Genomic DNA, 10,954 nt, shown 5'->3' with positions numbered 1-10,954 from the left:
GACAGTTTGGCACACGCTCAAAGAAACACCAATCCCAGGTAGCCATTTCCAATAATACGAAATCACTGACAAAGTGGAGTAATACTGGCAACATAATGTAATATATATTGAAATGGACTGGATTTATGTCTCTTTCATCTGAGAGTGGAGGACTACCATACCTGAGTTGGAGATAGGGCCCCTTTGATTGAGTGGACAACATGTCAGTTCATGCTGCAAGAGCTCTGATAGGTTGGAGCACGTCCTCCGGAAGTTGTCATAATCACTGTGGAAGTCTATTGAAGGGGGTGAGAACCAAGAGCCTCCTAGGTTTTGTATTGAAGTCAATGTGCCAACAGGAGGACGGAAGCCATCTGTCCTCCGGCTACACCATGATGCTACCCTGCAGAGTGCTGTCGAGGCTACTGTAGACATTCATTGCAAAACAATGTGTTTTATTCAATTATTTTGAGACGTGAATATATTTAGTTTCGTTTTCTAAAAAGGATAACTTAAATGTCTGACCATTTAAAAAAAATGAAATTCACTAGGGAGTATAGTCCTCCCCTTCCTTCTATGAGGAGCCTCCATTGCATACATATACAATTTACAATTTGGACTGCAGTTGTACACATACTAAACACTATCCTGACAATGACATGTTTCATCGAGCACCACATCAACTGAAGCTAAATTATATCAACTGAAATTAAGGAATTTGATATGTATATGATATGTATATTTTGTGACATTGAGATGGGCACAAAAACTCTAAAATATTTGCATTGACAATCAAATAGCTAGTATAACCTATTTGAAAGCAACCTGTTTACACATGCACATGGAGGGCATCAGACACCTGTGAATCATTACATAAATTAGGTAAAAAAATGAGAAATGTTGACATATCAGTTATATTCTTGCAGGGCTCAACTCTCACAACATGATTGCTCTTAATGTAAGGCAATAGCATTGTAAGGTCAATGACTAAATTAAGCAGATTTTTTTTGTCACCATGGGAGTTGCTGTGTATACAGCAATATACAATATATATACAGAACATAAAACAATCTGTTTTATCAGAAGCAGTTTGGACTTATCCTATTTTATAGAAGTCTGCTGGGTTACTATAATGTAAATCCACGTGATATACTGACCCTTTTAGTTTCACTTTCTTATTATAAGAATTCAGTGAGTTCAGAGAATATTTCAAGAGTGAAAGTAGATGCTTCGACAGACACGGTACAGAAGCAGGTTCGTTATTTTATTGAATCTCTTTTCATGAATGCAATGTTCAAATTGTTATTGCTTTGTCTATCTTGAAGGGCTCATTGACATTGACAGCATTTAGAAGTTCAGTATGCACCTTGATGTTCTGCGGTAATGCACACTGTATCGGACAAACTGTCATTTGAGCGTCTTGCTTGTGTTCTCACGCATCTGCTTTCGAATTACATTGAAGATCAGATGATCTTTGTGAGGCTCTGCAGCGTCAATTAAAATTGAAAATGAGCAACAAGGTAAAGAATAGGACAAAAAAATTCAATCATTAATAGTAACCAGATACATGTTTACTTTGAATAATGTTTCGAACCAGCACTTAAAGTAGACCTATGTATTTCTCTTTCCAAGGTAAACTGTCTGCCACCTGCAGATGCAGATGCACCCCAAGGTAAGCTGAAGGACTATGCATGTGACACCTTCACAATCTTACCTTATTAATGCAATGAGGAAATCCAGAAACACTTGGAGGATAGTGGAAGTTGATAAAAGTGTTTATTTTCTGTTTCAGCACATAGCCTTCCACAGGAATTTACAAATGGATTTTATATCCTATTTAAAAATGGGTGGCCAATGGGGTGATACTGATGGTTTACTGGCACGGGTGGTTTGTTTACATAGCAGGTTATAATGACTAAAGTAGCAGGTTAGGAGAATTAACGTGGCAGCAGTGGCGGACTTACCACTACATGCTGACCAAACCTGAGGTGCTCGTGGGTATATGAGCTTAAAAACCAATGAGAAGATGGGAGAGGCCGGACTTGCAGCGGGATGAGCGTCACAAATATAACCTACTTCTTAGCCTGGCCACGCAGACGCTCGCGTGCAGTGTGGGTGCAAGGACTGAATAACATGTCTGTGTACATTTATTTTGCAACGCTCACGCATGCGATGTGAGCAGTGTGATCAGCTTTTTAGGCAGAAGAGGCATTTGCCTCAGGCTTCACATCATCAGTGGGCCTCATGAGGGATATTTAAGATACATATTTTTAAAATAAATGTCAAATTTTACTTTTCGTAGCAGGTTAGGAGAATTAACGTAGAATGTTAGGAATATTGGGTTAATGTTAGGGTTAGCTAAAATGACAAAAGCTGGATCCCTTCTACCGTACTGCAGGCCCGTGCATTGTTTCACACAATATGATTGCAAACGTGACGTTCATTGAAAGTCAGCTGCAGCAAAAAAGGAAAGATTACATTTTTACAGAAAAATTGTCCCGTCGATGTGGATAGGGGGGTGCTCCCTCTGCTGTCTCCTGAAGTCCACATTCATCTCCTTTGTTTTGTTGACGTTGAGTGTGAGGTTATTTTCCTGACACCACACTCAGAGGGCCCTCACCTCCTCCCTGTAGGCCGTCTCGTCGTTGTTGGTAATCAAGCCTACCACTGTAGTGTCGTCCGCAAACTTGATGATTGAGTTGGAGGCGTGCATGGCCACGCAGTCGTGGGTGAACAGGGAGTACAGGAGAGGGCTACATTTCAAAATCTATGTTATTCAATTATTGCACCCACAACACTGCTCGCACGCGCCAACGAGCGCCTGCATCGCCAAGGGCTAAAATAGAAGTCAGTTCTATTTCTGACACAGATCACGCTGCAAGTTCTGCCTCTCCCATCTCCTCATTGGTTTATAGAAGCAGGTACCCACTTGCCATCTCCTCATACCCACATGGGTGACTAAAATATGAACAAGGTCGGTGGCGGTAATGCACCTAATTTATGAAAGTTGCCAATCGCAATATTAAGTCAAGAGAAGGCAAGAGGCCTCCTGGGTGGCGCAGTGGTTAAGGGCGCTGTACTGCCAGCTGTGCCACCAGAGACTCTGGGTTCACGCCCAGGCTCTGTCGTAACCGTCCGCGACCGGGAGGTCCGTGGGGCGACGCACAATTGGCCTAGCGTCGTCCGGGTTAGGGAGGGTTTGGCCGGTAGGGAAATCCTTGTCTCATTGCACACCAGTGACTCCCTTGGCGGGCTGGGCGCAGTGCGCGCTAACCAAGGTTGCCAGGTGCACAGTGTTTCCTCCGACACATTGGTGCGGCTGGCTTCCGGGTTGGATGGCGCTGTGTTAAAGAAGCAGTGCGGCTTGGTTGGGTTGTGACGCATGACTTTCAACCTTTGTCTCTCCCAAGCCCGTACGGGAGTTGTAGCGATGAGACAAGATAGTAGCTACTAAAAAAAACAATTGGATACCACGAAAAAGGGGTAAAAAAAGAGAAGAAAAAGCATAGAAGGAGGAGAGATGACTAGAAACGATTCAGTTGACCGTTTTATGTGTGGATTAATTGTCGGAGTAGAGGACCTTGTGCATTTCAGGTGAAATAACAACTCAATGTTTATATCCCAGGACAAATTAGCTAGCAACAGCAAGCTAGCAACAGCAAGTACCGTGTTACGGAACCCAAACCGGCTGCGCACATTCTCCATCGTGCGCCATCGAGCATTATTTATTTTGTCCCCCCACACCAAATGTGATCACGACACGCAGGTTAAAATATCAAAACAAACTCTGAACCAATTACATTAATTTGGGGACAGGTCGAAAAGCGTGAAACCTTTTTGGCAATTTAACTAGCTAGCTTGCACTTGCTAGCTAATTTGTCCTATTTAGCTAGCTTGCTGTTGCTAGCTAATTTGTAGTCAGACTAGTCAGCCCCCCCCAGGAGCTGCAACACTTGAAGGTACAGTGACCATGTAGAGGATACATTTTCAATCTTTATTTATGCTTGCAAACCAAGTGGTCCACAGACTCCGGATTACTAACTATTGTTTTTAGATGCGACTAACGAGGCTACTGATGAGGCTAGTAACGACGACACTGAATTTAACAACCTTACAAGAGCAGATGGAAACCATCCCACAGCCCCCAAGAATGTTGAACATGAAAGCAAAACTGAAGAGGTAGGTTACAGGCTAGAGCTAATGATTAAGATTTTCTAAGAGGTGCTGTAGATATTTGCTATTGGAGTTATATCATTAACAGATTTTCCATAGGTAATGAAGTCTGACAATGTGCCTTCACATTGGACATTGACATAGGAAAACATGTAGAATGTTCTGGACCAATCAAGTCTCAACCTCTCCTTTCTAGAAAAATAGGACTACTGCTCCAGAGATGACCAACCAGCCATGCCCATCTGCAGCACAAACACCTGCAGGTATCTAAAGGGATTTATAGGGACACTTTATTCAGACTATGCATTGTCATCCAATCCCTGTTAAATTCTGCATTTCCTTGTCATTGTCCTTCAGTGCTCACTCACTGCTGTATTTTTCTTTTCTTATTTAGATGCTGTTAACGATGCTGACGAACGTCCTCCAGGTCTCAAGAACTCTGGGATTACAAAGCAACCTAAACAGGTTGGCATGAAGGCTACAGCTATGTCCAGGCTACAGCTATGTCCATTTTCTTCTAGGCATTCTATATTTGATAACTAATAGTTACCTCATAACATATCACATTAGAAATCACATTGAATGACACATAACAGTCTGCTTATGGCAATTATGTTGTACTTTTGAAATGAATATTTCAACCCCAACAATTAACACAGGGTCTTTTCTATTATTTTTTAAAGGGAAACTAAACTTTTCTCTCTGTTGCAGCAGGACTATCCAAAAAGTAAGTACTGTTATAAATGTAACATTAATATAATATGTTGCACAATAAATAGGTGTCGTAGGGCCTTTTGAAACGGTTATCTACTCTCAAGCAGGATGTTCCCTTCAAGGTAATCAATATCCATGAAACCATGTTAAAAGTGGTTATCATGGAACAGGCTGAGGGTTCATCCACTGAAGTGAATACTTGTGTGTTGATCAGAGTGAGCAGGGCTTAAAGATCTGACAATCCTCTCTAGTTTACCTCAGACATTTCCTGTATCTCTATAGGGTCGACGATGGAGAAATTCTTCACTGTTGTGACTGGGAATACTCTGGGGTCTCATGATAAATTAATTAACCGTCTCGCTGCCAAAAAACACTTAACCGAAGTGACGTCACTAGAGGAGTGTGATGTCATCCTGGCTTTCTGTCCCATCGTCTCTCGTGCTGGGACTGATATTGAAGCAGCACTGGAGCAGATTCCAGGTAATCAATATCCATGAAGAACATTGTCAAAACGTTAATGATTCATTAATCAGGTATGTTTACGTGATTATTGTTACTGTTATCCCCTTTCTCTTGACAGCTGGTAAACCTGTCATCCTGGTAGTGCTGCATCACACCTTCGATCCAGACTACACTGTACCTGACAGTAGCAGACTAGTGACCAGAGGTGATGAAATACTCACAGTGGACTGTCTCTTCCATGAGAACCAGGGACTACTGGAGTGTCCTCGCAATGAATCAGTGTTAAAAGACATTTTGAAGAAGCTTGACATACTTCCTGAGGTATTGTATGATTTCAAATCACTATTGTAAGTGTTTTAATTCAATACTGTGTCACTTTGTAGTAATGTACCAGAGAAACTAATACAGTATATATATTTTTTCAGACTAAAAAGAAAGCAGTAGCCAATAGGGCTCAGGAGAGGCAAACTGTACAGCCAATGGTAGTTTATTTTATATTCTACATTCACTCTACACTTGTATGTTTATTAGTAATATGAAGATGATATTTTTCAAGTTATAAACTAGAAATCAAATCAAATATTTGTGTTACTCTAAACAGATATCTATTTCTTTCCAAATGAAGTTGAGATGCAGTATGTTATTCTCTTCTCAGGAGACAGGCCTTTGGGACATTTTCCTCAACAACTACTGTTGCTGTTTTCTACCCTCAAGATTATGTCCTACAGAGGGCCAGAACACTCCCCTTATCCAAGATGAGAGGACAGGGGCCTATGATACAATTGAAAAGTTATAAGATAAAGAAGTGTATAAGTATATTTACTTTATGTGTAGGCCGCGGATACAGCATCAAACAAAAACAAGAAATGTGTGCTTAAAATACAATTTATACATTGATAATGACTGAGATGGTTATACCTGTGATAAAACAATATATTCAATAGTATAAACTGGGTAGTTTAGCTCCTGGATGAAGATTAGCTGAAAACTGTTGTATATGAGACATTTGTGCCACGTTCACGTGCTGGTCGGAACTCGGAAATGTCCGTTTGCTAACTGGTTGAATGCGGCACGTGTACAACCAGTTAGCAAGTCGAAAATGTCCAAGTTTCTTGGTTCCGAACACTGCCTATAAACCTGGTAGTCTGGGTCCTGGATGCTGATTTGTTGAAAGCTGCGGTATATCGGACAATATACCATGGGTATGACATAGAATTACTTGTTTACTGTTCTAATTATGTCGGTAACCAGTTTATAATGGCAATATTGCACCTTGAGGGTTTGTGGTATATGGCCAATATACCACGGCTAAGGGCTGTATCCAGGCACTCCACTTTGCTCTGTGTCTAAAAACAGCCCTCATGCTTTGTTCGTGACCAAGTTGGAATTGACCACATACGACTGGGAAAAATCCACCTGAACGGCCCTCCAACTGATCATTACTAGTGGGAAACTCGTCCATCATCCTGATCTCCCACTTCTCCCACATGCTGAACTCAGACATCACCTATTATGGAAATTACCTCTGTAACAGCATTTTCAACAGTTAAATGCAAAAAACAAAACAATTCATAAAAGCTTAATAGTAACATGTTTTTAAACTATACTTTGTTTACAAGCATGATAGCTGTACTTTTAGTTGATGGTTTACGCAGCTCGTTGGCCATTAGCCAATCAGCGTTTCTAAACGAGTTCAAAGCGCGTGAATGCGTCCACTGGTAAATTCCCACCTCCCACTTGGTTATGAAGGCAGCATCAGCTGTGGTATACTGGACACATGCCACACCCTCTTGGGCTTTAATTGCTTAAATATTACTATGCCTAATTTATGAGCCGCTTATTATTTTTTTCTTTAACCAAATCAATATTGACATTGTGTAATGCTATTTGACCTTTATTTTGTCAGAAAATGGTGTATTGTTGTGAAAATAATGACCTTTTGTGCAAGAAACTAATAAAAACAAATAGATAAAGGAGGCTATTTATTTTGTTAGAGCCATAGAGACGGTAGCTGATTGTGAGTTGAATGTTATCCCTGACCGATCAAATCAGGAGGACGTTTCAAGAGTGAAAATACCGACACAGAAGTGTTTACATAAATTAAGATAATGTTACTTTTGATCTGGTATTTGACGACCCTCTCGGCCAACCCTGATTGGGACTAGTTTGTTTATTATCTGTGTTGGTTGACGTCGTGACAGTATTGTGTGGTAAGTAGACCACGAATTGGTCATCTTAATTTGTGTATATTTGTCTAGTTTGACAGAGAGGAACTGGTCTGCATCATTACAGCTCACTCTCGGCCAGAAATGGTTTGTGCAGCTAAAACAGAATAATAAAAGACAATAATGCCAGTTTGATACAGGTGCAACATGTAGTGAGTAGGAGAGTGAAAGAGAATATCACCAAATACCCCACTACAGGCAAGTAACACACAACTGAAGCTGTACTCAGGAGAGCTAATTTGATCAATGGGGTGAAATCACACAGACTGTGCCATTAAGGGGGTTAAGCACAAGCTAGTCTTTGAAGTTGTTTAGTCAGACTTAAACCCACTACTCTCTGGTTCTACATGTGAACACTTAGGACTAACGACTGTCACAATTCCAGCCAAGCTAAACAAAGTGGAGCAGTGTCCCAAATACAGTTGAAGTCGGAAGTTTACATACACCTTAGAAAAATACATTTAAAATCAGTTTTTCACAATTTCTGACATTTAATCCTAGTAAAAATTCAGGGTCTTAGGTCAGTTAGGATCACCACTTTATTTTAAGAATGTGAAATGTCAGAATAATAGTAGAGAGAATGATTTATTTCAGATTTTATTTATTTCATCACATTCCCAGTGGGTCAGAAGTTTACATACACTCAATCAGTATTTGGTAGCATTGCCTTTAAATGGTTTAACCTTGGTCAAACGTTTCGGGTAGCCTTCCACAAGCTTCCCACAATAAGTTGGGTGAATTTTGGCCCATTCCTCCTGACAGAGCTGGTGTATCTGAATCAGGTTTTTAGGCCTCCTTCCTCGAACACACCTTTTCAGTTCTGCCCACAAATTTTCTATGGGATTGAGGTCAGGGCTTTGTGATGGCCACTCCAATACCTTAACTTTGTTGTCCTTAAGCCATTTTGCCACAACTTTGGAAGTATGCTTGGGGTCATTGTCCATTTGGAAGACCCATTTGCAACCAAGCTTTAACTTCCTGACTGATGTTTTGAGATGTTGCTTCAATATATCCACATAATTTTCCATCCTCATGATGCCGTCTATTTTGTGAAGTGCACCAGTCCCTCCTGCAGCAAAGCAACCCCGCAACATGATGCTGCCAACCCCGTGCTTCACGGTTGGGATGGTGTTCTTCGGCTTGCAGGCCTCCCCTTTTTCTTCCAAACATAACGATGGTCATTATGGCCAAAAAATTATATTTTTGTTTCATCAGACCAGAGGATACTTTTGTACCTGTTTCCTCCAGCATCGTCACAAGATCCTTTGCAATTGTTCTGGGATTGACTTGCACTTTTCGCACCAAAGTACATTCATCTCTAGGAAACAGAATGCGTCTCCTTGCTGAGTGGTATGATGGCTGCTTGGTCCCATGGTGTTTATACTTGCGTACTATTGTTTGTACAGATGAACGTGGTATCTTCAGGCATTTGAAAATTGCTCCCAATGATGAACCAGACTTGTGGAGGTCTACAATTGTTTTTCTGAGGTCTTGGCTGATTTCTTATGATTTTCCCATGATGTCAAGCAAAGATGCACTGAGTTTGAAGGTAGGCCTTGAAACATCCACAGGTACACCTCCAATTGACTCAAATGATGTCAATTAGCCTATCAGAAGCTTCTAAAGCCATGACATCATTTTCTGGAATTTTCCAAGCTGTTTAAAGGCACAGTCAACTTAGTGTATGTAAACCTCTGACCCACTGGAATTGTGAATTATAAATGAAATAATCTGTCTGTAAACAATTGTTGGAAGAATTACTTGTGTCATGCACAAAGTAGATGTCCTAACCGACTTGCCAAAACTATAGTTTGTTAACAAGAATTTTGTGGAGTGGTTGAAAAACTAATTTTAATGACTCACACATAAGTGTATGTAAACTTCCGACTTCAACTGTAGCTGCTAAGCTAATATCATGACGTGTTCAATAATCCAGTAAAGTCTGTGCCAGGAGGTATAGAGTAGACGTAACATAGTAAATGTAAATCCGAGATACTCAAATTACTATATGTTATGTTTGGTATGGTTATGTAAGACAGATGGTTACTTACGGTGGTTTGTCGGGGTGGGTGTATAAGTCAGATGTCTAGCAACTCAAAGGCTGCAAGTTCAAATCTCATCAGGGACAACTTTAATATTTTAGCAACTTTTCAACTACTTACTACTTTTTAGCTATTTTGCAACTCCTTAGCATGTTAGCTAACCATCTCCTAACCATAACCTTAACCCTTACCCTAACCTTAACCCTTTAACCTGACTCCTATATTTAACCCTAACCTTGGGGTGGCAGGGTAGTGTAGGGGGAAGAGCGCAAGTTCAAACCCCCGAGCTGACAAGGTACAAATCTGTCGTTCTGCCCCTGAACAGGCAGTTAACCCACTGTTCCTAGGCCGTCATTGAAAATAAGAATTTGTTCTTAACTGACTTGCCTAGTTAAATAAAGGTTAAAAAAATATATTTAAACAAAACTAACCCCTAGCCTAGCTAACGTTAGCCAACTAGCTAAAGTTATCCACCTAGCTAGAATTCGTAACGTATCATGTGATTTTCAAATTCAGAACATAGTATGTTTTGCAATTTGTTACATATTGTACATTTAGTAAAGTTGTAACTATAATACAAATTGTAATTCGTAACATCATGCGAAAATGGATGATGGACATCCACAAATTAATACATACCATATGAAACGTAATATATCAGTGTCTCGGATAAATCCAAAATAATACGAAATGCTCTGAGACCAGGTTGCCACTTTGTACTGGACCCGAGGTCGCCCCTGTGCAAAATGCACAATGGAATGTAGCTATAGCCTTGAAGGCATGAGTGAAAGCCCAGCTAGATAAATATGAGCGTGATGAACATGTCACCCCAGTGACTGATCCGATGCCCTGGCTAAGCAACCACAAAACGCGGCAGTGGTTCTCAATCCTGATCCCGGGGACCCAAAAGGGGTGCACATGTTAGTTTTATGGTTAGTATAATGTAAATCCACGTGATATACTGACCCTTTTAGTTTCACTTTCTTATTACAAGAATTCAGTGAGTTCAGAGAATATTTCAAGAGTGAAAGTAGATGCTTCGACAGACACGGTACAGAAGCAGGTTCGTTATTTCATTGAATCTCTTTTCATGAATGCAATGTTCAAATTGTTATTGCTTTGTCTATCTTGGTGGGCTCATTGACATTGACAGCATTTTGAAGTTCAGTATGCACCTTGATGTTCTGCGGTAATGCACACTGTATCGGACAAACTGTCATTTGAGCGTCTTGCTTGTGTTCTCACGCATGTGCTTTCGAATTACATTGAAGATCAGATGATCTTTGTGAGGCTCTGCAGCGTCAATTAAAATGTAAAATGAGCAACAAGGTAAAGAATAGGACAAAAAAATTCAATCAT

At 40.5% G+C, this 10,954-nt stretch overlaps 1 protein-coding gene across 3 annotated transcripts; it reads left to right on the top strand.

Annotated features, from left to right (window-relative positions):
- Nucleotides 1-1,133: 1,133 nt before the first annotated feature.
- On the top strand, nucleotides 1,134-7,302 carry LOC121839976. 3 transcript variants are annotated; one of them, XM_042300777.1, is made up of 11 exons: nucleotides 1,134-1,233; nucleotides 1,442-1,499; nucleotides 1,612-1,651; nucleotides 4,034-4,158; nucleotides 4,349-4,415; nucleotides 4,547-4,617; nucleotides 4,867-4,879; nucleotides 5,149-5,346; nucleotides 5,447-5,649; nucleotides 5,754-5,810; nucleotides 5,984-7,302. In XM_042300777.1, the coding sequence occupies exons 1-11, from the start codon at nucleotides 1,205-1,207 to the stop codon at nucleotides 6,122-6,124; spliced, it is 1,002 nt and encodes a 333-aa protein (XP_042156711.1). In that variant the 5' UTR covers nucleotides 1,134-1,204; the 3' UTR covers nucleotides 6,125-7,302. The 3 variants fall into 3 exon arrangements, with proteins under 3 accessions (XP_042156711.1, XP_042156710.1, XP_042156712.1); XM_042300776.1 differs by having other exon boundaries at nucleotides 4,864-4,879; XM_042300778.1 differs by having other exon boundaries at nucleotides 1,151-1,233; nucleotides 1,447-1,499; nucleotides 4,864-4,879.
- Nucleotides 7,303-10,954: the final 3,652 nt, after the last annotated feature.

The sequence above is a fragment of the Oncorhynchus tshawytscha genome, linkage group LG18, assembly GCF_018296145.1.
Source record: "Oncorhynchus tshawytscha isolate Ot180627B linkage group LG18, Otsh_v2.0, whole genome shotgun sequence".
Taxonomy (NCBI): Eukaryota; Metazoa; Chordata; class Actinopteri; order Salmoniformes; family Salmonidae; genus Oncorhynchus; species Oncorhynchus tshawytscha.
The sequence above is the reverse complement of the archived record's forward strand: the minus strand, read 5'-3'. Positions and strand labels throughout refer to the sequence as shown.

Excerpts from the sequence above, each read along its gene's own strand:
- LOC121839976 (XM_042300776.1), top strand. The coding sequence starts at position 1,205 with ATGCTTCGACAGACACGGTACAGAAGCAG. Across the intron at positions 5,347-5,446 it reads AGCACTGGAGCAGATTCCAG|CTGGTAAACCTGTCATCCTG; the intron begins GTAATCAATATC and ends TTCTCTTGACAG. Across the intron at positions 5,650-5,753 it reads AGCTTGACATACTTCCTGAG|ACTAAAAAGAAAGCAGTAGC; the intron begins GTATTGTATGAT and ends ATATTTTTTCAG.